Source organism: Myodes glareolus, chromosome 1 (genome assembly GCF_982192425.1).
Source record: "Myodes glareolus chromosome 1, mMyoGla1.1, whole genome shotgun sequence".
NCBI lineage: Eukaryota > Metazoa > Chordata > Mammalia > Rodentia > Cricetidae > Myodes > Myodes glareolus.
The window spans coordinates 68,968,170-68,993,424 of record NC_142026.1 but is presented as its reverse complement, the minus strand read 5'-3'; the positions used below and the strand labels follow the sequence as shown (position 1 = coordinate 68,993,424).

General features: G+C 47.3%; 1 protein-coding gene across 3 annotated transcripts in view; it reads left to right on the top strand.

Annotated features, from left to right (window-relative positions):
• Lig1 (DNA ligase 1) overlaps positions 1-24,886 on the top strand; it is a 35,991-nt gene extending 11,105 nt beyond the window's left edge. For all 3 annotated transcript variants that reach the window (XM_048427766.2, XM_048427768.3, XM_087908937.1), the window contains exons 7-28: positions 704-811; positions 2,137-2,250; positions 2,392-2,467; positions 3,752-3,832; positions 4,076-4,132; positions 7,896-8,068; positions 8,767-8,933; positions 9,327-9,403; positions 10,664-10,755; positions 10,966-11,065; positions 12,171-12,256; positions 13,496-13,611; positions 14,705-14,800; positions 16,480-16,590; positions 17,134-17,205; positions 19,160-19,304; positions 19,460-19,542; positions 20,787-20,939; positions 21,664-21,717; positions 22,354-22,497; positions 24,445-24,537; positions 24,631-24,886. In XM_048427766.2, coding sequence (XP_048283723.2) covers positions 704-811; positions 2,137-2,250; positions 2,392-2,467; positions 3,752-3,832; positions 4,076-4,132; positions 7,896-8,068; positions 8,767-8,933; positions 9,327-9,403; positions 10,664-10,755; positions 10,966-11,065; positions 12,171-12,256; positions 13,496-13,611; positions 14,705-14,800; positions 16,480-16,590; positions 17,134-17,205; positions 19,160-19,304; positions 19,460-19,542; positions 20,787-20,939; positions 21,664-21,717; positions 22,354-22,497; positions 24,445-24,537; positions 24,631-24,714 — 2,282 coding nt within the window. In that variant the 3' untranslated portion in view covers positions 24,715-24,886. The remainder of the gene's footprint in view (positions 1-703; positions 812-2,136; positions 2,251-2,391; positions 2,468-3,751; positions 3,833-4,075; positions 4,133-7,895; positions 8,069-8,766; positions 8,934-9,326; positions 9,404-10,663; positions 10,756-10,965; positions 11,066-12,170; positions 12,257-13,495; positions 13,612-14,704; positions 14,801-16,479; positions 16,591-17,133; positions 17,206-19,159; positions 19,305-19,459; positions 19,543-20,786; positions 20,940-21,663; positions 21,718-22,353; positions 22,498-24,444; positions 24,538-24,630) is intronic.
• Positions 24,887-25,255: the final 369 nt, after the last annotated feature.

Genomic DNA, 25,255 nt, shown 5'->3' with positions numbered 1-25,255 from the left:
GGATATACTTTGAGATATGTTTTCTCCTTTGAGACAATGAAAAACTCAAAATTCCCTCTGCTAGTTTTTCATTTAGTGTCCACCAGGTGTCTCTGTGTTCCTTTGGAGACTGGAGACTGTCAGTCTCTTGAGACGTTTCCTTTGTCTTGGTGCAGTGCAGGGAAACAGCAGTGGGGATAGATCCATTGATCATGGGGCTGTCTGTGATTCCATCAGTTGCAGTCTCTGACACAGCCAGGTTCTTGTTTATGTGATAATAATAAAAAAAATAGACTGTTTCCCATGACAGGTTTGAATAATTTGGTGGAGACTTGATTTCCTATTGACAATTTGTAGTCTGTAAAAGATTTCACTATAAGTTAGAGATTTTAGGCATTCTGAGTATCTCAAAGTGAAAGAAGTTATCTTTGTCCTAAGGCAAATTCCCCCCAAGTTAGTCTTTGTGATGTTATCATTACCAGGGCATAGCTTTTCATTACATTTGTAACTAAAAATGTACAGGCTAGGCAAGTGCTGGATTGCTGAGTTACATGTCATCGTTTTGTTTTTGAAACAGGGTCTTACAGAGGTGCCGAGACAAAAAATTGAATTTACTCTGTAATTTAGGCAGGCTTTGAACTTGTGACCTTCCTGTCCTAGACTATCTATTAGGTGGGAGTGCCTCTAGGCCTCAGTGCCATTTAACATTTCTGTGTATCACCAGAAGCACAGACCCCAACAGAAAGTCTCACAGAGGCTGAAGATGTAAAACAGAAGGAAGAAAAGGAGGGGAGCCAGCCCGTAGTGCCCCCTGAGCCTGCAAAGTCCCCTGGTGAGTTGCTTATTCCCCTAGTTTCATGATCCTGATTGGGGTGGTACTTGTCTTTGTAGGGTGGGCCATTTAAAACAAGGCACCTACTCTCCAGCTTGGGTTCAGTAAGAACTCCCAAGGTTATCATAGATTTTATTTTTACTGTTGGGTTTATTGTTTGTATGAGGGAAAAGTGGAAAGAGCCCTCAAATAAAGTGCCTTTAGACATCAGAAGTACCAATCAAATACAATGAACTGAGTAGGTATTTATCAAGAGTGACATCTTAGCTTAGTTATAAGATTCAGAAACAGGAGTGCCTTGGAGGCCATGGTGCAGCTTCTGTGTCCTGGTGTCCTTGAGACTCCTGTGTCATAGATGACATTTACAAGGACAGTTTTAAGACATACTTGGATATGGTTTCCTACAAGTGCAAGAAAAGTGAGACTGTTCGAATCACACTAAGGTTTTAGTTATTTTTTTGTGTTCCTGGTGGTGGAGCGCAGAGCCTGGCACATGCTAGGCAAGTGTTTAACACATCTCAGTCCTCGTTAACACACTGAGCCATACCTCAGCCCTCTAACTAGTGGGTTCTTGTAACACCCGCTTCTGTGTTACCCCCTCGGTACAGTTCGCGTGCCACTGTACCGTATGCAAGTCGGGCAAGGGCCTGGAGATTGAAAGAACACACAAGAGACCTGGGTCATTATACCTAGCTGCTGCATAAGGATTTCCGCCCAGGCAGGTGGGAAATTATCATACCAAAGATGAAACAATGCCCTACAGCTAATCACCAGGTGAGGGAGAGGGAGCACAGGAACAAACAGAATGTTTTAACTGGCTGACCAGAAACTGTCCTCAAGATGCACCCCAGGAGCAGGGGCAGACCCGGGCCCTACAGGTTCTTGGCAATTGCTCTGCTACTGAGCTACACCCCCAGCCCTACTCTGGGGATTTTAGGCAGGAGCTCTACCATTCTCCTAGCCCCCCATTGGGGGATTCTAAACAAGTCCTTTACCACTGAGTCACACCCCTAGCTCTACGTTTTTGTTTGTCAGAGACGGGATCTTCCTATATCCTCCTGCCTCAGTGTTCTGAATGGCTGGGATTTCAGGCAGATGCTGGGTCCTGAGGTTTCTTTTCACTACCATTCCTAAGTCTTCCATTTCCAGTCCCAGCTGTGCTTTCATTAGCATTGAGGAGTGAACATCAGGCCAGAGAGACCCTGTATTTACGTAACAGATGGAGAAAAGTTGGAATTGTTGGATTTTCCACTTCTAGGATACAGGGAAGTTGGTTTCTTAAAGTCTATAGGTAGAAATAGTTTGTATCACCTTTCTCACTTCAGAGTCGGTAACCCTGACAAAGACAGTGTGTAAGGCTGGTGTCAAACAGGATCCTCAGGAAGAGGAACAGAGCAAACCTCCTGCCAGAAGTGCCAAGACACTCAGCAGCTTCTTTGGTGAGCATCTCTCTCCCCTTGTTCCTCTGGGCTGTACAACCAGCAGATTGCAGATTCTGCTCAGGCAGTGCTGACTGGACAAAGCTTGGAAGGTGGGACTGTCAGGAGTCAGGACCCTCTGCTCCCTGTCTTCCCTTGCAGCTCCCCGGAAGCCAGCGGTGAAAGCTGAAGTGAAACAAGAAGAATCAAGTACTCCAAGGAAGGAAGGGAGCAAGGGGTAAGTTGTGCCCGGGTATGAGAAGCATCTAGGACATTCCTGTCTTCATCCCTTGTCTCAGCCCCAGCTTGGGCTTCCTATGCTCAGAGGGCTTGGGCATTGGTCAGTGTTTTAGACATCTTTGGCCCCTGTTTCAAAGCCTTAGGATGCAGGCAGAATAAGAACTGCTCAGAGACAGAGTTTGCAAATGCTTTGATTTCTTGACCTCTTACCTGACCTCCAGCCAGCCTCCAAAGGATTGTCTTCTGTCAAAGGACTGGGGGCACCTTTGCGACACAGCAATGAAATCATGGGTTTTCTTACCTCTCTCACATATCCACCCGTCTAGAGTGGTTATGCACTTACCCCAGAACAAAATCTTAAGCCTCTTTGCCCACTGGTCCTCACCCAGCACTCTGTCCTCAGTTCTTAGTACTCTGATTCCACCATCCTGCTTGCCAGGTTGAGCACATGTTTCAGAAACAACAAGCATCTTCATTGGGATCTCCTGAGAACCTCTTTGCCAGCCCTGAGTGGCTAATGGATATGGATCACCTAGAACCGCTTCTCTTTCCTGATAACTACTGTGAATTAGAGTTGTGGTTCTCTGAATAGGCTGCTAAGTGATTGTTTTATTGTTATTGGACCATTCTTTTTTTTTCTTTTGAGACAGGGTTTCTCTGTAGCTTTGGAGCCTGTCTTGTAACTCTGTAGACAAGGCTGGTCTTGAACTCACTGAAATCTGCCTGTTTTTGCCTCTTGAGAGCTCAGATTAAATGTGTGCGCCACTACTGCCCATCATGATTGGGCCATTCTTACACCACCGGCTATGAACACAAGAAAATTTGTTGAATGGACAATCAGGTGGATAGGTAGATAAGCATCCTACAAAGTAATGGGTTCAGACTCCATTCTTGCTTTACTCAAAACCATATGTAGGCTGGGGTTGTAACTCAGTGGTAGAGGATTTGTTCAGAATCGTTGCCCAGTGAGTGGCTGGTGGCGAGGCTCAGTGGTAGAGCACCTGCCTAGAATCCACCAGCAAGGAACTGTATAGGGCTTAGTAGAACCAATGCATAGGATTCCCCCTCTCCGCCTGCAGTGAGGGGCTTGGAGTGTGGCTCAGTAGTAGAACACCTATCTAGAATCAACCCGTGAGACGGTAGAGGCTCAGTGGTAGAGCTTCTGCCTAGTTTCTACCAGTGGGGAGATGGTATTGGTGGCCTTTGGCCTTGTGAGTCAGCTAAAACACAGTAGAAACATTCCTCAGAGTTACCCAATTTTATTTCTCCTTTGCCTTCATAGAACCCTGGATCCAACAAATTACAATCCTTCCAAGAGTAATTACCATCCCATTGAAGATGCCTGCTGGAAACATGGCCAGAAGTAAGGAGTTAGCCTTCCCATGCTGTCTTATTTCTGTACCGTGACTTTGACCTCTTTTGGAAGAACTGTAACATCCCTCCCATCTCTACTTTGGGGACACAACACTATGGGAAGGGATAGTGGATAGTTGCCTCTGCATTTTGGTATTGGCAAGGCTATCCCATAGGAGGGTGCGGGGAGGCAGGTTGGATACAGGATATGATGGCCTATTCAAATGGTTCTCGCATCTCTTTTTTTCCCCAGGGTTCCTTTTCTTGCTGTGGCCCGGACATTTGAGAAGATAGAGGAGGTTTCTGCTCGGTAATTAATTACTCAGGTCTGGGGACAGGTACTCTGTCCAGAGCATGGCATTGTGTGCTACCTTCTTCCCTGCGGTCTTTCCTCATCTCTTCTTCCCATCATAGTCACTGTCCATTCACAAAAATGGCTCACATCATTTTGAGACCCAGCCTCAGAAGACCTTCAGCATCATTTCTTTTTCTTTTTTAGACAGGGTCTCTCTATGTAGCCCTGGCTGGCCTGGAAGTTACTATGTGGACCAGGCTGACCGTGAACGCAGAGATTGCCTACCTTTGTCTTCTGAGTGCTGGGATTAAAGACATGTGCCACAACAGCATCGTTTCTGATGGCATATTCTCTTGGTCTAAGTGGGTCCAGGTCCAGCCTGTGCTCAAAGATAGCTATGACTGTAGCTCAACACAGAAATCTTTCTTTCTTTCTTTTCTTTTCTTTTCTTTTTTTTTTTTTATGAAAAGAGTGTTTATTTTGGTTTATGGACCCGTTGTAGTGGGAAAGGCACGGTAACAAGCCGTAGGAAGCTAGCCAATCACATTTTATCCATACACAGGATGCAAAGAGGATGAAGAGGAAGTTGGGTGAGGCTATAAATCTTCAAAGCTCGCTCCCAGTGGCATTCTTCCCCCTCCAAAGTTAGGTCTTCTCAAGGTATCACAACCTTTCCAAACATACCACCAGCTGGCCACCACATGTGCAAATAAGTGAGCCAGTGAAGACACTTCTTATCCAAACCACTCAGTATCACTCAGGTACTTACTGGGCACAAAGTCCATTTGCAGGTATGAACAAGACAAGAGGCTTCACACACAGCCTTACCCCAGGTCAAAACTCCTTTGTTATACTCAACTACACAGTATTTGAAGCAACTTATTTTCTGATAACCAAGACAATGTTCTGTTGTTCTATAATTACATCAATTATTACAAACAGCAAACTTTAGGTTTTTATGAAAGATTGCTTGGGAGACTCAAACATTGGATTAAATGACTACAATCCTATTGAAACATGGCTTAAAAATATTGGCAATCAGGGACAGTGAGACAACTCAGTAGGTAAAGGTGCATACTGCCAAGTGTTATGGCCTGAGAACACAGAAATCTTACACTTTAATGTATTGTGAGAACTGTCTCTTGTTGATTGTCAATTGATTGCACTGTTCTCCAGTCTGGACTTTTCAGTGTCAAAGGTTGAATGTGCCTGTGTGAGAAACAAGGGTCAGCCAGATCTGCAGAGTTAGGAAACAGATTCTAGGAATTACAGGAAATGTTTCACACCGAGTGATTTCAGTCTTGCTTTCACATCTCAAGTGAGTGTAGTCTAATCTTGGTTACAGGAGGGTGACCTTGCTTGCCACACTTCCCCTGCAGAGCTTTCTCTCCCAGTGATGCACAACATCAGCATCAGTAGTCCATGGTGGCTCCTTTGCCTCTCTCACCAGTCCTGTCCCTTTCTGAACTTTCTCCTAGGGTTTTTTTTTTTCTGTGGTATAAGTGTTATGGGGTGTACTCATTCTACCTGTGCTTGTTTTTGATCAATCTCATTTTTCTCCATGTTGGCTTAAGCTTTTCTGGAATATTTAAATTTTCCTATAATATTCCTTCATTTTTATACATCTTTAGGCTGCCCTCAATGCTTTGTCTTAGAAATGTTTCCTTGGGAATGTTTAAGAACTTCCCATGGAGTGTAACCCTACAGTGAGGTGATGGAGGACATGGGAAGGGCCTTGAGTACCAGAAAGGGGTCAAGGGGACAGTCAACATGCTCTGCTTCCTGGTTTTATGCCTGTGGCAGGTGGCTTGGCCTACCTCTCTGAGACTCAGTTTCCCCATGAATAAAGGAGAGAACATACATCTCTGCCTTCTGTGGAGACTGAATTTATCAACATGACATAGGGGAGACATTAGCTTTTGGAGAATCTCATACATTATCTACTTAGAAGGAACTGTTGTTGACTGACCTGACCCATAACCTAAAATCATGGGGTACAGGGTTATCCGATTTGTTTGTTTCTTTTTAAAAAAGTTTTTGGGAATATTTTCTAGAAAACCTTCAGAAGTAATTGAGTGTTGTCATATATCTGGATACTGGCTTCCTTTGTGTTGATGCCTTTTTCTGGTTTTAGACCATGGTCAGAACCAAGATGCTCAGAATCAAGATGTCAGCACAAGGCTGTTAGGAATTCCTGCCTTCATTTGCATTGTGATACCCATTTCTATTCAGGTTTCTTGTCTGAGATTCCCACCTGTGGTGTTTAGCTGGCCTGTCCGCAGGCATCACCTCCATCTGTCTCTGTTTTTTGTGACCTTGATACTTGCTGAAAGTTTTGGCCACTTGGGTGAAGGTCTCACTTTGGATTTGTAGCGTGTATCCTCAGAACTAGTTTCAGACAATGCTTTCTCACTACATATAATGTCATTGGTTTAGTCCCCTATCACCAGGTCCCAAAGCTGAATGCCTGACTTTTCCACTATGCAGCTTTCCTCTTAGCAACCTTGTGGGAACTTCCTGCTCCTTTTCTTATATCCACCCACTGTTTTACCTCTGCTGCTGTCCCAGGGTGACAGAAACAGATTGCCACTTGGTAAATTAAAACAATAGAAAATGATTTTCTCACAACATAGGAAGCCTAAAGTGGTGGCAACAGTTTGGTTGTTGGTGGGCAGGTTGTTTCCTCTTCAGACTTGGGGAGAGAACCTGGCACAACTTCTCCCAGCTTCTGAGACTCCAGCCAGCCTTAGCATTTCTAGGCTTGTACGCATTACCACCTTCTCTTTCTGTGTCCTATTCTTTGAGAGACCTTGGGTTTAGGGTTCACTCTAATCCAGCATGCTTTCCTCTCCATCCTTAGTCATACCTACAGAGTTCTTATTTCAAGATATGTCCCATTCTGGAGCTGAGTATATAAGGGTTTCGGGAGGAAGGTGTCTGCACATTCCAACATCCAACGGTTGATTTTTTTTTTTTCCCCTGCAATGACCATCCATTGATGTGGCCTTTGCACAGGGATGAAGATGGTGATTCTGTGTTTCTCTAGTTTTCCTGCCTTCCTAAAAGAATTGTTCTTCAGGTTTGTTGTAAGAAAACACAGCCTTTCTTTAAAATTTGTTGTTTTTTGTCACAGGTCTCGTGTAGCTCGTGCTGCCCTTGAATTGCTCTTTCTGCCTCCACCTCCTGAGTAGTAGGATTAGAGGTGTGTCCCCATGCTCAGTTTGTGTGGGCATTTGTGTGTGTTGTGCAAGCACTCCACCAACTGGACTACATCCCCAGCCTACACGGCCTCTTCAGTTAGTCCGTATAAGTCAGGCAAATAGGAAGCCCACAGTTTCTGTGTGTGTCACCATAACCAACGTTTTGTAGACAGCATGGCCATTATTTTCAGTGGCTGAGTGTCCTGGAGTGGACAACCTCAGCCTGAACCTCAGCTTGATGTTTTATGACCTTGGGCAAGTCTTAGTCTTTCCATGCCTGTTTTCTCACTTGTAAACTGGGGATAATGATGCCACCTATCTCAGAGGGGGCAGATGGTGGAAAGGGTAAACCAGCACCCCCTTGGAGAAGTGTCTGTACGTGGCTGCTGTTCTGTTAGTGATTACTACCATCTTCATTGTCCTTTTCACAGTCACCGTCCATAGGCAAGCTGTCGTTATTCCCTTAGCTCTTCGTCCCTCTCCTTTCTCTTGTTGCTTTTGCCCACTCCCTTACTTCCTGGGACCCCACACCCCACTGACCTTGAGATAGGTGGACATAATCCGACTCTTTCCTCTAGGCTCAAGATGGTGGAGACACTGAGCAACCTGCTACGCTCTGTGGTGGCCCTGTCACCTCCAGACCTGCTCCCTGTCCTTTACCTCAGCCTCAGCCGCCTTGGGCCACCTCAGCAGGGACTAGAGCTGGGCGTTGGTGATGGTGTCCTCCTCAAGGCAGTTGCCCAGGCCACAGGTAGGAGGCCCCAACAGGGGTGACACATGGAGGGTATGAAGGGGTTGGGGTGGGTCAGGGTGGAGGAAGAGGCTAGTGGGGAAGAGTACTTGACAGGACCAGATTTTTAAGACATGGGTAGTACAGGGTATGGAGGCCCAGCCTGTTGGGACAAGAACTATGGGATGGAGAGGAGGGGTGAAGACAGACAATGGGACAAACTCAGCTATTGAATTGCTGTGACTGCCTGCCTGTCCATTTAGCCAGCCTCCTGTTCGTACCTCAAGTGTACAATAATTTGAACCATAAGCAAGGTTAAGGCACAGCCCATATTTTTATTGCAATTTTTGAAAGGTAGAACAACAGAAACAGAAACAAACAGGAAGCTGGGGACTGTCAGATAGTAAGAATAGAATAGGAAGCTCTTCCCACTCTTCATTGACTTTGTCCCATCCCATGGATTTCAGTCCCGTCCACAGGTGTCCCTGAGTCTGGGTATGTTCACTCAGCTGCTTGTCTTCCTCTGACTGGCTGTCGCTTAGCCTTCTTACACTTACCTAATGGGAGCAAGTACTTACAAGTTGTACTTAGGAAGTGATCTGTAGGAAAGGGGAAACACCACAAGCCCAGATAGCTGGAGAAACATCCAGCCATTGAAGGGAGACAGGTAGCCACAATGTCCCCATCCCCTTTTCTTCCCTGCTGTCTCCTCCATCAAGGTCGTCAGCTGGAGTCCATTCGGGCTGAGGTAGCTGAGAAGGGTGATGTGGGACTGGTGGCCGAAAACAGCCGCAGCACTCAGAGGCTCATGCTGCCTCCACCTCCACTCACCACCTCCGGGGTCTTTACCAAATTCTGTGACATTGCCCGGCTCACTGGCAGTGCTGTAAGTGGAGCAGAGTGGCTCATCCCAACACCCAGATGTCCAAGGACCTAAAGCAAAGCATGTGGAGGGGACTGTGTGCTGTGATTGTGGAAGCTGAGCGTTCTTTTCTGCTTGTGTGGTTCACAGTGTCTCGTCCTGTTCTCCCTGGAGACCCTGGAACCTAATGCCATGACTCCTGGGTGGGAAGGGCAGAACTCTTGTTAATGCTTGTTGGATAAAGGGAGAGAGAGAGGCACAGAGCTAGTTCATTGTCATTGACCCCAGAGCAAGAGGCTACAACAGGTGGTGGTGGTGGCGGTGGTGGTGGTGGCAGTGGTGGTGGTAGCTTTTCCAAAGCTGAAAATTGTCTGGTTCCTCCTCTGATGGTGTTATGCCTTTTCTCCACTTTTTCAGTCCATGGCTAAGAAGGTGGACATCATCAAGGGCCTTTTTGTCGCTTGCCGCCACTCAGAAGCCCGATTCATTGCCAGGTAAACATAGGACTCATGAGGCTGGGGAGGCATATGGGCCTAGATGGTGAGCCCCTGGCAGCCCCAGATACTGTTAACAACCTAACTGCCTTCTGATGAGAAAAGTACCACAGTTCTGACTGTGCATAGGAATCCTTGTTAGTTACTTTTGCATTACTGTGGTCAAACTGCCTGATGGAGGAGAGGAGTTTTTTGGTTCATGATTTGGAAGGTTTGCGTTCATCATGCTGGGGAAGGCTTGATAGGGTGTGGCAACAGGAGTGTGTGGGGAGGAGGCTCCTCATATTATAGCAGACAAGGAAACAGTAAGTCTAGAACCAAGGCATGTATAATCTGCTGTACAGTGACCTAGTGGCCTGCTTCCATTGGCTAGGCCCTGTTTCCTGAAGTTCCCACAGCTTCCCAAAATTGTACCACCAGCTGTGGACAAGCATTAAAATGTGAACTTGTGGGGAACATTTCTTTCTTTCTTTTTATATTTTATTTTTTGGTTTTTTTAAAATTGTTTTTATTGAACTATATAAATTTTTCCCATTCCCCTTCCTTCTTCCCCTCTCTCCTACCCCCCTCCCCCCCTGTTCGGGGGGAATATTTCTTATTAAACTATAATAATTTCCTTTCATGGGTTAACTTCCCTCCACTGGTGATCCTACCTAGAGAAGGATCCTGGAGCTCAAGGGTAAATTCTGTGATTTATTACTTACGTCTGCCTTGGCCTGAGTTCAACATAAAGCTATCATGATAGAAGGAAAGTCACTGACCTCTCTTGAAGTGTGTCTTGAAACAATTTCTTAGGTGCTCTGCTCTGTGCCTACTGTTTGATGGCATCAGTTCTACTAGCCACTGTCAGGTAGAGCCTGCAGTTGATAGAGGTGGAGGTGTGGATGGTTTAGCTACCTGTGTAGTGACTGGCTTACAGCACAGCCTGGGCTGGGTCAGGTTCTTGACTGTGACACCCTCTAGCAGAGTCTTGTCTGTGACTTTCCCTCCTCAAGCCCATACCCTGTTACTTGTGAAGTTCCTGCTTCCTTCTCCCAGGAATAAATAGTGGTCATGGCCATTCCTGACTGGCTTTAGTTTCCTTGTCATTTAGGGGTTATGTTATAATCTTGGGTGCCCTTTGAGGCTATGAAGATAGGACATTGAAGAGGTTCCACAAAAGGTGGAGATTGGGGAGATTGGGTAGACAGGAGCAGGCAAACTATAGAGGGCAAAACTAGAGAGTAGCCAGCCTGCTCACCCCTGATGCTTTTTCCTCAGGTCCTTAAGTGGACGGCTGCGCCTTGGGCTGGCTGAGCAGTCGGTCTTGGCTGCACTTGCCCAGGCTGTGAGCCTCACACCCCCTGGCCAAGGTGAGTAGTTCTGGCCTATTTTTATGCCATCACTGTTTTTTCAGGGCTTCCCTTTTCCATCTGTTGCCTGATTCTCCTCTGAGAATGCTCTTGGGCAGCTTACCTCATTCCTTTCCATGTCATATACCACATACTGCGCTCTGGGACCATGGACCCTGGAGTAGCTGAGGGTCATGTTCATCACTAAGCTGCTGGTGGGTCTTTTCCTAGAATTTCCCCCTGCTATTGTGGATGCTGGGAAGGGCAAGACAGCAGAGGCCAGAAAGATGTGGTTGGAAGAACAAGGCATGATCTTGAAGCAGACCTTCTGGTGAGATGCAGGGATGGGGCAGTGATGGCCAACACGTGAGTGACTTCCATGAGTCTAACAATAGCAAGGGACCATGATCATGACAGGGAATGACACTGGGTTGTGAGCAGCGAGAGGCAGGCATTGACTGCATGTGGGGCTACAGGCACGAGACGCCCTAAGGTACCCAGAGATGAGACTGGTGACTGCTCATAATAGATGTTACAGGCACAGAGAGGATTAGGGCTCTATAGTGAGCCACATGAAGGGACTTTAGTTAGCAGCTGACCGAGGACCTTTGACTCAGTGACCATGCTAGAGGAAAGAGTGGTTCCATAAATATCCACAAGGCACCTGACCTGGGTCCGACTGCTCTGGGTACTGGGCGCACAGCAGTCATGAGTTTCTTACGGATCTCCCAGTGGCTCAGCCTCTGGGAGGCTCTACCATCTGCCCAACTCTGTCTGACCCACTCTGCCCTGTTCCAGACTAGGTGAATAAGTCAGCAATAGCCTTGAGTGGGACACAGTTACTGCCCTCAGGACATGAGCAGAGGGTGATGAAGGATACATGCTGAGGGAGACAATCAGCATGTTGTATGGTGACTGAGAGTAGGAACTATAGTGACGAGGAGTTGGGGACATGGTCACAGTGAAGCAGAGATGTTCAGGAGCCCAGGTCTGGTATCTCTGTACTTGGACTTGTATATAGACAAGACAGTTTTCAAGCTCTAGAAAGAACCTCTATGGGCTGGACGTGGTCGTACACACCTGAAATCTCAGTACACACTTGGGATCTCAAGTTATAGGCCAACCTGGGGTGTGTAACAAGATCCTGTCTTGTAAAATCAGAGTGGGAATGTGTCTTAGCAGTTGAGTGCTTGCCTAAAATCCACTAGTGAGGGGCTAAGAGCATGGCTCAATGATACAGTGCTTGCCTAGAATCCACGTCCTAGAATCCCCTAATGTCTGCCTAGATCCATCCTGATCTGGGTTGAGGGTGTGACCCAGCAACAGAACATTTCCTTCACATGCTTAAGACCTTGAGTTCTGCCTCTTCACCCAGCACCATGAAAGAAAACAAAAGACCTTGTCATCTTGCTCTCTTCTCTCTAATCCTTTCCTAGTGAGGTACCTGACCTGGATCGCATCATCCCTGTGCTGTTGGAACATGGGCTGGAACGTCTCCCAGAGCACTGCAGGCTTAGCCCAGGTACCATGCCATGGGCCCTTGAAGCTGGGACTGCTATCCTGCATTGAGCAGCTGCACCCAGATAACTTCTGAGTACTTGTCCACTTTGCCGAGACCCTTTCTTTTATCTCTGAGCTCTCCCTTATAACTGAGTGGAACATGGGCTGCAGCAGCAAAGGTTCCCCCAGAAGGCAGTGACTTGACCTAAGAGAATTCACCTGCATATTCAGAGCCTGGCAGGTGGCTGTGGCAGCGTGTGACTGTGCTTCAGTGGTCATTCAAGGACCTGGGTTCCTTTTTTTTTCTTGTCCCTCTGCTATCTTGAAGCTGTTGCTCTAAAGCCTATATGGTCAGGGAAAGAGGGGAGATAATCATGTTGCTCATAAAGAATGTGACTGATGTGACCATATACTGCTCTTTATTGGGGACCTCTGAGTGCCAGCCACAGTGTCCCCTCGGGGTTCAGGAGAAGACTTACAGCAGGCGCGGGACTTAGATTTGAGGATGAAAATGAACTCTCCGCTACGTATTTTTCTGCATCAGTTTCTTTATTCTTTTCCTTCTATTCTTCTGTTCTGTAAAGTTTCCGGTTTTTATATCACACAAAACAAAGGCAATTCCCTGAGCTTGGATGTCTCTTTATCTTTGAAAGTCCCAAATGGGATCTGTATGAAAGACTCCTTTCCTGACTGCATGTCCTGCCAAATGGAAGATAGTTGCAGGGAGGTGGCTTCTGATATATCTCAGGGAGTGAAGTGGAGATTAGACTATGGGAACCAAATCTGAATTTCCCACTGGAGGTCCCACAGAGTAGGGGATGACCCAATATACCAGTACGTGGGAAAGAGTCGTGCCCACTTGTCTATACTCTGCTGAGTCTTACACCAAGGGAGAGTGCTTATGATTCACTGTGAGAATCAGTTGATATGCAAAAGGTGGTAGGCCCAGCACCATGCAAACTGATTTTTCCTCCATGAGAATACATTTGTTCTGCTGGGTCAGCCTTCTGCCTTATCTGCTGAAATCTCACTACATGATTCCTGTGGACTGCAGCAGCTCTTATTATTCTAGGAATAATAGGGGAGGCTGGTATGGGAACCCAGATATCTCTTCTGAAATGTGGGTGTTGCTCCCCTTTACATGATGGCAGGAGAAGAGAGTAGTAGGTCCTGGGCACATTGGTAGCCTTTGCCTCTCCCTCTAATTCCTTGATTGATCACCTTCCCTCTGCCATCCTAATTTGCTTTCTTCTCCTCCCAGGGATCCCTCTTAAACCAATGCTGGCCCATCCTACTCGGGGTGTCAGCGAGGTACTGAAGCGCTTTGAGGAGGTGGACTTCACCTGCGAGTATAAATACGATGGGCAGCGAGCACAGGTGGGGGTTAAGCACAGCCCTTCCTGTGTGAGGAGGATACTCAGTACAGGTCCTGAATGAAACAGTCCTCTCTTTGGCTTTAATCTCCTGTCTGTTCAGTGAGTGTGGTACCTATCTTCTCCAGCTTATGGCAAAATGGGGTTGCTAGAAGTTCTGACCCACAGAAGGGTCATCAGGAGATGCTGACTTCACTGGTGCTTGGTGAATACAATATGATTTATGGTGCTTGTGTGGTCTTAGTGCAGTGACAGGCAGGTGCCTCCTGGGACCAATGCATTGGTGCTGAGGAAGTGTGCTATGGCTTTTCTGTATCTGTGGGATTTGGCACTCGTTTGGTGTTTATCACATGAGTAAGGGATAGCACATGAGGTGAGTGGTACCTGAGGCTTTGAGGCAGTCACAGCAGTGGATTCCACGTGTATAGCCTCAGCAGTGAGTCTCCAGAATAATACTGAGAAGACAACCAGAAAACAGTTCACAATAGTGGTCATGATTATAAACATGTGCGTATATATGTTAAAGATAACGTACATGTGAGATGACATGTATATATAAAACCCTGCTTAAATTTTGTGACCAGACAGCATTCAAACAACTAAGCCAACAGTAGAATCCAGAATGGTTCAATTGTAGCACAACTCATGACAAGTCTGGTTGCATTCAGCAAGGTGGATGAGCTTTCAAAGAGAGGAAGATGGGGAAATGAGAAGACAGAAGCAATGGAGGCAGGGAATCAGGCTGGTGAAAGGACTCAGTAGGCACGATGCTTTACTAAGCCTGATGACCTGAATTCGATCCCTAGGACCCACATGGTGCAGGGAGAGAACTAACTTCCTCAGCTTGTTCTCTGACCTCTACGCTCAACAGTATGGTAAATCTTGTGCACACAAGCATGCATATACATATACACATTATATAAATGTTAAAAGAAGATGGTAGATGCCATACACAGGTTACAAGTACCAGGATGATTTGCTCAGATCTGTGTATATCTCAATGAGCTTCCCAAACTTAATCAGTGAAGGTGGGGTCTAAAGACAGTGTCACACAGGAAGGGTTTGCCTGACTTTCTCTCCCTTCCCTGTGATGGTAGATCCATGTTCTGGAAGGTGGAGAGGTGAAGATCTTCAGCAGGAACCAGGAAGACAACACAGGAAAGTATCCTGACATCATCAGCCGCATCCCCAAGGTGAGTGTCTGCCTGCTGAGCTGTGGTATAGACCCCTCTGGACCAACCTGGTGCGGTAGGGGTGGGGCTTACTAGGAGACTGACAGATGTGTAGCTGTATATAGCAGTCTTGCTTCAGTATGGCCTGAGCAGATGTTGCTTATTTTTGTAGTCTGGAGGCAGGTGATCCAAGGCTGTTCTGATTCCACTGTACTTGCTTGTCTAGCTTGCATCCTATTCTTGTCCCCCTACAACTGTCACACTTCCAGATAGAAACAAAGGGAAAAGGAGGTTCTAGGCTATGTCTCACCCAGCTCATGGGGAAGTTAATGCTTTCTTGGACCCCTACCCCTACCCCTACCCTCACCCCCCTTGGCTTCAACTTGTGGGCACTGTCTAGCACAGGTTCTGATGAACATCCTTAGTAGAATCCTGGATCAGTCTGAAGCCTGTCCAGTAGTGAGGCCAAGAGAGGACCTAAAGGGCACTGGCCTGTGAGCAGCTGCGGCTTTACAAGTAGCTCAGAGGGAGAGCAGGGCTAGGCCTCGGGCCAGGGCTTTCTCTGTTCTTCCTGCATGTTGGGAATGGAACCCAAGTCCTCTGTAAGAACATCAAGTGCTCTTAACCACTGAGCACATCTTGGTTTTGTTATGTCCTGGAAGTACCCTTTTGGAGCATGTTTTCTGTGCCCATTCACTCAGCAAAAGTTAATTAGGCATTTGCTGTGTGCTGTAGCCTGTGGTAGGTAGCACAACCAGGGCTTGCTGCCTTCATTAGAGGGGCACACTATAGACTCTGAAGAAAAGGTCCAACATCTGTGACTCTGAATAAGAACCATAACTGGGACATTGCTTAATGCTGGAACAATGAGAAACTGGGGTGTGACTTAGCAGTAGAGCACTTTTCTTGAGTCCACCAGTAAAGGCTGAAGACATGGTGGTAGAACACTCACTTGGCATGTAGTTCCTAAGGCCCTATGTTTAGCTCCTTTTGCTGAGGGAAAAGGAGATTTGAATTGAACATTCTTGAATTGCCAAGCAGTGTCTTAAACCATACAGCTAGCTCTGGGATGTAACATGAAAGGCAGCCCCTGGCATTGTACCAGTGTTTTAGTGAGGGAAAAGAAGGCTTCCCAGGGAAGGCAGACCATAGGAAAGAGGGTAGGGAAGAAGGCAGGCATTGCATAGGGAACTGGGTGTGCAAAGGCCCAGTGCTGTGAGATACCTGCCCCTTAGAGACACAGGCCAGCTGATTTGCTGAAGTGAAGAGAGGACTGGGGTTGATGAAAAGTTCTCCAGAGCCCAAAGAAGTGACACCATTTTTAATAGTAAGCCTAGCAGTAATAATCAGGGTTTGTGAAAGTCACCTTGGCTGCTGGCCAGAGATGCTATTGTAGAGTGCAGGATAGGAGACCAGTAGTTGGGGCGGCTGAGGCAGGGTGTGGTGAGGTGAAGGCTCAGAGACCTCAGAGGGGAACCTCAAGGGTTCAGGGGAAGTTGAATGTGGTTGAAGGAAGAGGGAAGTTTCTCTGTGGGTGCTGCTGCCAAATGACAAGTCACCAGGAAAGCTGATGCCCCTTGGTGAGGACTCAGGAAGGTCTTTTTGTCTTTCTGAGGTCAGTTGTGGTTCATGAGAACAATGGAGGGAAAAGGAATTCATTGGCCTGCGTCTGTCTTTTGACCTCTATCCTCACTTTGCAGATTAAACTCCCCTCAGTCACTTCTTTCATCCTGGACACTGAGGCTGTGGCCTGGGATCGGGAAAAGAAGCAGATCCAGCCATTCCAAGTGCTCACCACACGAAAACGCAAGGTAGCATCAGCCCATCAACTCCCTGTTGCATTGCCACACTCTGTCTCTTTCCTCCCGGTTCTGACTTTGGGTCCTGCCTGGCCCCCTAAGGGTCAGAGTGAATCTGGATGTGGATCTCCTAGCTTTGGCAAAGTGACTACCATCATTCCAGCCATCACAGTGTCACCCCGGGATCCCAGTTAGGAAAGATAGAAGGGTCCTTTTCCTATTTCTGTCATTCTCTATGAAAGGCCTGTTGGGGAGGTCACACAACCTGTACCTCAGCTGGCTTTTCTTTCATCTCTAGTTGGCTAGAATAGTGGCATTTTTGTCATCATTAGCTAGCAGCAGGGGAGAGTGGAAAGCAAATCATGCAGTCAGGATTTCCCAGAAGCCATCCTCACTCAGGACTTATGCCTGCAGCATTGCTGCCTCCTCAGCAGTGTGACCTCAACTGGGGAGAGGGGTGAGGAATGGTAGGTGTCTGCCTAAAGCATGATGGGATAGGACACAGAAGGTCACCTCCCCTTCCCTCATGCCTGTTCTTTATTTTGTTGCAACTAGGAGGTGGATGCATCGGAGATACAGGTGCAGGTGTGTCTGTATGCCTTTGATCTCATCTTCCTCAACGGAGAGGTGAGTTCTGCTCTGTGACAGGTGGCCACACCGAGTGGCAGGTTGGAGTGAGTTTGGAGCTGTCTCTGGCTCCCATTTCTGGTTCTGCTCCATCACTGAGCTGCGGTGTCATGCTCAGGCAGTGGCTTTCTAAGTGTGGGCTCAATAGGCCAGAGGCCCCCAGACCTCTTGCAGTGATTTTGAAGACTCCTCATGCAGTTTTACATCTCGATGAAGTGGAGTTTTCTCCCTGTGATTTCAGAAGCAGTGGAAAAACCAGACTCTGTTCTGTTGATCAGCCAGTGCCCCTCTTCTCACTATTTTTAGGTAGATGTATGTTTTATAATATACACTGTCTGGAGGTGTGTAGGTGTAGTACAGTGATAGGGTACCTGCCTGGCTCGCTCAAGGCCGTAAGCTCTGTTTGCAGAACACAAAAAGGGGGGAAAAATAAGTGCTATTTTGACATATTGAATGCACTGTTTTTTAATGAGTTAACTATATTTTAAATTTCTGATATCGTGAATATCAAGAAGTATGACCACCTCTTTCCTACCCCTAAATAGAAGCCCTTTGAAGAGAGTCCTCAAGTACTTTTTGACAAGTTGTGATTCAGTGGTGGATCCCCTGCCTAGACTCTCTCAGTGAGGGGCTGGGGTATGGCTCAGTGGTAGAGCCCCTGCCTAGAGTCCCCCAGTGAGGGACTGGGGCTCAGTGGTAGAGCCCCTGCCTGCTATTTATGAAACCATCTTATATCTCCAGTATCTGCTAAAAACATAAAATAAAAAAAAAAAGGCTATAAAGGGTCTTAAGAATGAAAGCTTGAAAACGGTCACTTAGGGTACTAGTTAAGAAGCTAATGATTCTTGTCACAGAAGTCATTCTCACCCAGCCTGGAGAGAACTCCTCCTGTGTGCTTTAGGGGGTTGGGCTGAGTGACGAGATCTCCCATTCTTTTCTTAACTCCTCTTTCTGCTTCTCTCTTGATGTCTTCTGTCTGGGCAGTGCCAGTCAAATCTCTGTACCTGATCCAGACCTGAGTCTGTCACTGGGCTATGAGGAGAACTAATGGTCTATACATTTCTGGCTAATTGAGCCACAGAGTGCAGATTGTTTCGACCAGACAGATGAGTTTGTTTGGAGAAGTAAGGTTAGCAGAGGCTAGCTTTCCCATGGATAAAGGACATCTTACTCAGGTTCTGTCTGTCTTGTCTGTGTTTATAAAGTTTGTATGTGTGTGATCTTGCCTCATCCTCCTGAGTTAGCAAGCAGGCATCAACCCCTGCCTAACTTATTTCACCATTGCTTATAAAGGACCTTAACTTGTGTGAATTTTGATATCTGGGATTGGGGGGGGGGGCTCCCAGACTCATTCCCATAGATATTGAAGTACCATTGCATTGATAATCACTTTCTCACTTAGAAGGGGATTCTCAGTCCTCCGTTAGTTTGGGGACGATCCTCTTGAAAATGTGTATTAACCTCATGGCTCTAACCTTTGTTGGGTAGTATTAAAAATGACAAGAAATGGGGCCTGTGAGATGGCAGTTAGCATATAAAAGTGATTGCCTGGCAAGCTTCGTAACATGACTTCAGTCCCTGAAACCTGTGTGAAGATGAGAGAATTGACTCCACAGAATTCTCTGACCTCCACACATATGCCATGGGTACCCATATCTTCATATTATGATAAACAAATTAATAATAGATAAAAACTAAATTATAACTCCACAAAGAGTTCATTCTGGCTGGATGATGGCTTCCATTAGGAAATCCTGAGTTGAGCATACTAGGGGGCTCTGCTTTTCTCTGATCCCTCCACCTGCAGTTAGAGTTCTGACAGTCCTGCTGGCCGCTGCCCCTTCTTCCTCAGCTTTCTGTAACCACATGTCATGTGTGGCCCCTGTGTACCCTGTCAAGATCTGGGCTTTTTTTGTTTTTTATTTTCTCAGTATTGTCCATTTTCTCTCCTCAGTCCCTGACTCGCCAACCCTTGTCTCGACGCCGGCAACTGCTCCGGGAGAACTTCGTGGAGACAGAGGGCGAGTTTGTCTTCGCCACCTCCCTGGACACCAAAGATATTGAGCAGATTGCTGAGTTCTTGGAGCAGTCGGTGAAGGGTGAGTGCAACCAGACCTCTCTCAGGGTCTGAAACCTTGCTGTAGCCCGGGCTGGCCATGTTTCCATTTCCCAACCCCTGAGATTGTTCTAGAATCGTGCCTGCTCAGGCTTCGTGAGCCACTGCTTCCCAGTCAGGCTTCCATGTTTCCTACAGACTCCTGTGAGGGGCTGATGGTGAAGACCCTGGATGTTGATGCCACCTATGAGATCGCCAAGAGGTCACACAATTGGCTCAAGGTGATTCTGGCCTCTGCCTGGCCTTCCCAGTATGGATGTCTGTCCCCACTATGCAGCGGAGTCTCCAAACACTTCCTATTTGTGCATGGGTTCCATTATATGATTTCACCCCAGTCACATGTCCTGTCTCAGCAAAGCATGACAATGGCTCTTTCTGGAACTCACTGTGAACTGGTAGCCTACACCTTGGTTATATCAGGGTGAGGAAGCCAAGCTAGGTCTCTGCTCCCTGTGCTGTGTCACTGTTGTATGAAGTACACAAAGGAGAGCCCTCAGGGTTGTTCCAAGGTAAACTGTCTCTGATGAGCTCATGAGGAAAGAATCACCCTGGTTAGGGAGGGCTTGGGTTCAGAAAAGCTGTCTAGCTGGACATCTGGGTCCAGCTCTGGACAGCAGGAAGGGGTGGGCTGTGTGAAGATGAGGGTAGAGCAGCTGCACTGGAGAGCCACAGGTGCAATGGCCAGGAGGCTACAGGGTGGGCAGGGGAGGTCAGGGGAGCAGGCTGTAGACTGTGTAGCACCTTGGGCCCTGTGAGATGAAACTGGGTTCTTTTCTAAAGGTTTCAGGAAGTCAGCAGGGTCTCAGAGAAAGTCTGATCCTATTGTCACTTTGCAGAGGTACTCTGGCTGCTTTATAGAGAATAAGCCAGTGTGATGTAGGTTTGGGCAAAAGTGCGAAGTGGGTGGGGAATGTTTTCTGGCACAAGATGGCAGTTGGATCGCTGGGGAACTGGGCAAGCTAGCCCTGCTGTGCATTTCCTCTTGGCTGTGGTCTGTTTCTCCTGTCTAGAAGCAACTCATTGTGTGTAAACCTTCCCTGCCTTAGCAATAATTCACTCTTGTACCAATAATCTTACGTGCCTGCCTGGCACTTAGCTGGTGCTTCATAAATGTTTCTGGAGTGGATGGGTAAGTGTGAAGGAATGGGTTGAGTAAGTTAACCTTGACTGTTTGGGGACTGAAGCAAAGAGGGAAACAAGGGGACCCCTGAGCTGGGTGTGGCACATACTTTAACCCCAACACTCTGGAGACTGAGGCAGGAGAATCCAGATTCCTGCTCAGCCTGGAAAGCTAAAAGATGATACCCCTCACATACTTCCAGCTCATTTGCTTTGTTTCAAGATGAAAAGTCCTTTCACCTGCAGCTTCCCCATGAGCTTTGCTCCTCTTCCTCAGAGTTCTCAAGTACTTAAGGACAAGCCCACCTGCCCTTCTTCCCTCTCACCCCTCACTTCTCTCCTCCAGCTGAAGAAGGACTACCTTGACGGTGTGGGTGACACTCTGGATCTTGTGGTGATTGGTGCCTATCTGGGTCGGGGGAAGCGTGCTGGCCGGTATGGGGGCTTCCTGTTGGCTGCCTATGATGAAGAGAGTGAAGAGCTGCAGGCCATATGCAAGGTCTTGGGGAGTTGGGTGGTCACATGATGGGGAGAAATACAGTTACACTCTGAGATGTGCATGTGCAGGCTCCACTGTCTTTGAATAAATGAGTGATATCTCACATTTACCCGTGTGATCAGGTGGCTTGTAATTTGTCATATTTTGGACACTAGTCTGTGGCCAAAAATATATTTTGCAATATTTTTGCATTTTTACAGTGTTAATCTAGAATGGGGTTTTAAAAGCATTATTGTTAGGACAGAAGGCAAACAATAATACGGCTATCAGTACAGACAGGACTTGTCTAGCTAGGAACTTACATAACCAGTTTAATGATAGCTGCCATCACAGATTATGACTACTTCCTTTTTAGCATTTTCTAAATGTTAGTTTTAAGTTTGATGGTCGTGTTAAGAGTAGGAGTGATGAGTGGTGGTGCAAGCCTGTAATCCTAGCTCTTGGGAGGTAGGAGAGTCACAAGGCCAGTGCATGTAGCTCAACAGTATAGGTGTCTAGAATCTTCCAATGAGGGGCTGAGGTGGTAGAGCTCCTGCCTAGAATCCCCCAGTGAGGTGTTGGGTGTTGGAGAGACACAGCAGAGGAGATGGATTTTTCTAGAAAGCAAATGGCAGTGCATGACATGTACAGCCTTTCATTTATTTCCTATGAGTTTTGGCCCAATGTTCAGTAGCATCACTCTAGCTGGTCAGATGAACTTCTAATTTGCCATATTCTCCTGCAGCTGGGAACTGGATTCAGTGATGAAGAGCTGGAGGAGCATCACCAGAGCCTGAAGGTAGGCCCCATGACTTCCCAGTGCCTCTCATCACACTCGCCTGTGCCAGGGTGCTGACAGCATGGATTCCGAGAACATCTAGATTCAAGTGCCAGATCTGCCAACTACTTCCTGGAGATGCTGGCGAAGGGACTGCATGTCCCAGCACAGCATACATCTGGGAGCTATCCCTTAGAAGTGCTATGAGCCTCTAGAGAAGGACTATCTCTCTTAGTGGTCTCAGGCATTTTGGGTTATGAAGCTCTGTCCTGTATGTTGGTATTTTCAGGTCAGACCCCATCTTTGTCCCATTCTTGGATATCTCTGTGCTATTCCCTAGGTTTGTGCCTCCCTTCTCAAACTTCTCCCTTCGTGTGTGTGTGTGTGTGTGTGTGTGTGTATGTGTGTGTGTATGTCTGTCTCTCTGGGCTTCTGTCTCTCTTTAGTATTCCTTAGTATTCTTTAGTATTCCTTCTCAGTCCCAGTGGTGTCTTATTTCTTCCCTTTTCCATTTCGTTTGGATACTCCATATCTAGAGTTCTTTGTCTTAAGGACTGCTTAGAGAAACATCTCTACTTTCTTCTCTTCCCTCATTTCTGATCCCTCTCTCCCAAAGCCCTGGCTTTGAGGCTTAACCTCATCTCCTTCTCATTGCAGGCCCTTGTATTGCCAACCCCACGCCCCTATGTGAGAATTGATGGGGCAGTGGCTCCAGACCACTGGCTGGACCCCAGTGTCGTGTGGGAGGTGAAGTGTGCAGATCTCTCTCTGTCCCCCATCTACCCTGCTGCACGGGGCCTGGTAAGTGCTGGGGTCTGGGAAAACTCCAGGAGGGAAGGCAGAACTGATGGGGAGGGACTCTGGGTCATGCTCTTCCTGTGTGTTGATTAAAAAGCTGTGAATATATTTAGGTGTTAAATATCATTCTCAGCTGTAGTAAGAAGACAGCAACATTGTTCCCTTTGGTAGCATCTGACCTTCCTCTCCACTGTAACTTGAGAACCCAGACTTATGTGAAAATTCAACTCCCCCCCCCCCCCCCCCTCCGTGTTTCTTCATGACTGAAGTTGCTACTGTTGTGGGAGTATCTTCCGCTCCGTCAGCCAATAGCCGCTGAAATACCAGCCCATTGGGGCGTGGTATATTTCTCTTTTAAAAAGAGCCACAGATCCAGGCCCTCTTGGTTCCGGCGGGCGCTTGGTCCAGGCTCCTGCTCCAGCGACTAGGCTCCCTTCCTGACGGTTTATGGTGTGTGTAAGTTTTACCCCCCAAAATAAATAACCCCTTAAAACATAACTGGTGTGGGATTGATTCGCCGATATTTGGTGCCCAGCGTTTGGTTTAAGAACCGCCCCACCCCCCCACCCCTAGCTCGGCCTCTGGCTTGGCTACCTGCCGCCAGCTCGGCTTGGCCAGCTCGGCTTGGCCAGCTCGGCTTGGCCAGCTCGGCTTGGCCAGCTCGGCTTGGCCAGCTCGGCTTGGCCAGCTCGGCTTGGCCAGCTCGGCTTGGCCAGCTCGGCTTGGCCAGCTCGGCTTGGCCAGCTCGGCTTGGCCAGCTCGGCTTAGCACGAGCCCTCCCTCAACCATAACCTTCACACCTCCCAGGATACACAGGTCCGGACAGTCTCTGCCGGCTTACTTTGCCCTGTTCGGCACGGATTTTTAAATTTTTCCTTGCAACGTGAGTCAACTTCACCCAGAATTAGTTGTCATGCTACCAAGTTTTGCAGTTCCGTGGCTAATATCCCTTTGTCAGAACAGATCAGTGGTGCAGCCTTGTTGGCTATAGCAGTCAGTAGTACCTCTCAAATTTAAGGCTCTTCCTTTGACCTTTGTCCTGAAGCATGACTGGCATATGCTTTCTGAGTACAGTCATACTTGTATTTTGAAAAGTATACCTCCTGGGTTTTTGCTTTTTAGGGTTATTTGGTGCTTAAGTCAGAGCCTGGTACATGCTGGGCAAGTTTTCTACTGCTGACCAGACCCTCACTGGGGACTTTCGGCAGGTGCTTTACTTATGTGCCACATCCCTGGCCCCTCACTGGGGTGTTATGCTCTACCATACCTTTCTTTCTTTCCTCTATTTTTACCATGTGTTTCTGTTTTTGTTTTTGTGCTTTTGTTATTATTTTGAGACAAATTCTCATCAACCCACACAGGCCTTGAACTTGAAATTCTCCTGCCTTATCTTCCTGAGCAGCTGGGATTGCAAGCAAGTTTTTCCAGGCTTGGTTTATCTCTTTCTCTTTCTCTCTCTCTTTTTAAAATCACACTTACTATATAGTACCAAGTGCAAGTAGTTGACCTTTGTCCTACACACTTCCAGTGATGCAACCATAGTTTAGTAACTGACACTGGCACATTACCCATTTAAGCCTCATAGAAATGCCGATTTGTGTGCCTATGTTCATAGGTGAGAATGAACATCACAGAGAGCTGAGGCAACTGGCTCATAGCTCCTTGACTCTTGGGAGCTGCTAGCTGGTTTTTAGTACTTGTCTTCATCAGGATGCTAACAGCACAGATAACAATAGCAGCTGGTATTTCCTGAGTGTTACAGTATACTGGGTACCAAGATTTCAAACATTCTGACACCTTCTTTAACCTTTACAGCCCATTGCTCAGTCCCATAAGCTAAGGCCCAGGTCAAGAAAGAGGAAGAGACTAGGGAATCGCTTGTCAGCTTATTGCAGTTGGAGCCCTACAGAACCTGCCATCCCCCACCCCCATGACTGTTCTCTCCTACAGGTGGACAAAGAAAAAGGGATCTCCCTTCGTTTCCCTCGGTTCATTCGTGTCCGTGGAGATAAGCAGCCAGAGCAAGCCACTACCAGTGACCAGGTGAGGCCCTGCGAAGGGGGTTGGTTCTTGCCAGGAGCCATAGAGGTAAGAGTAGCTGGGAGGAGCTGCTGATACCCTCTACCCTTTCCTCAGGTGGCCTGTTTATACCGGAAGCAGAGTCAGATTCAGAACCAGCAAAGCTCAGACTTGGACTCCGACTCTGAGGACTGCTATTAACCCCCTGGCCTCCTGGGCCTGGAGTGGAGATTGAGGGAACCTGGGTACTGTTTGCTTGGTGGTGTTGACTGGTGTGTGTGGGGAAATAGGGGTGGGATACTGGTACTGGGATGCTTCATTTTCTTAAATAAATGACTATTAAATACCTGCTCTGTGAGGAGGTCTACACTGAGCTCTGTGGCATTACTCTGTGAGCTCACACGGTATAGTATATGACGTGCCAGGTGCTGCATAGGTTCCCAGTTCCCTACAGTCTGGTAGCCTCCAGCCACTCAACACATGGCCATTATCACCCAAGTCCTAAGACTAGAAGAGCTCATTGTATTGTAAATAGCCACATGTCGTTAGTGCTAATCATTTAATAGCAGTAGTTAAGAGCCTTCATGTCTTAACTTTGAACTCCCGGTACTCTGGCAGGTTGACAGGGTCATGCTCTCTTCTGCAAATATAGATGAGGACATTGAAACTGCTAGGGGCCACCAAGCACCCTGGTCAGGAGCACCAGCACTTATGGCTTCAATCCAGTGGCCTGGCTGGCAGT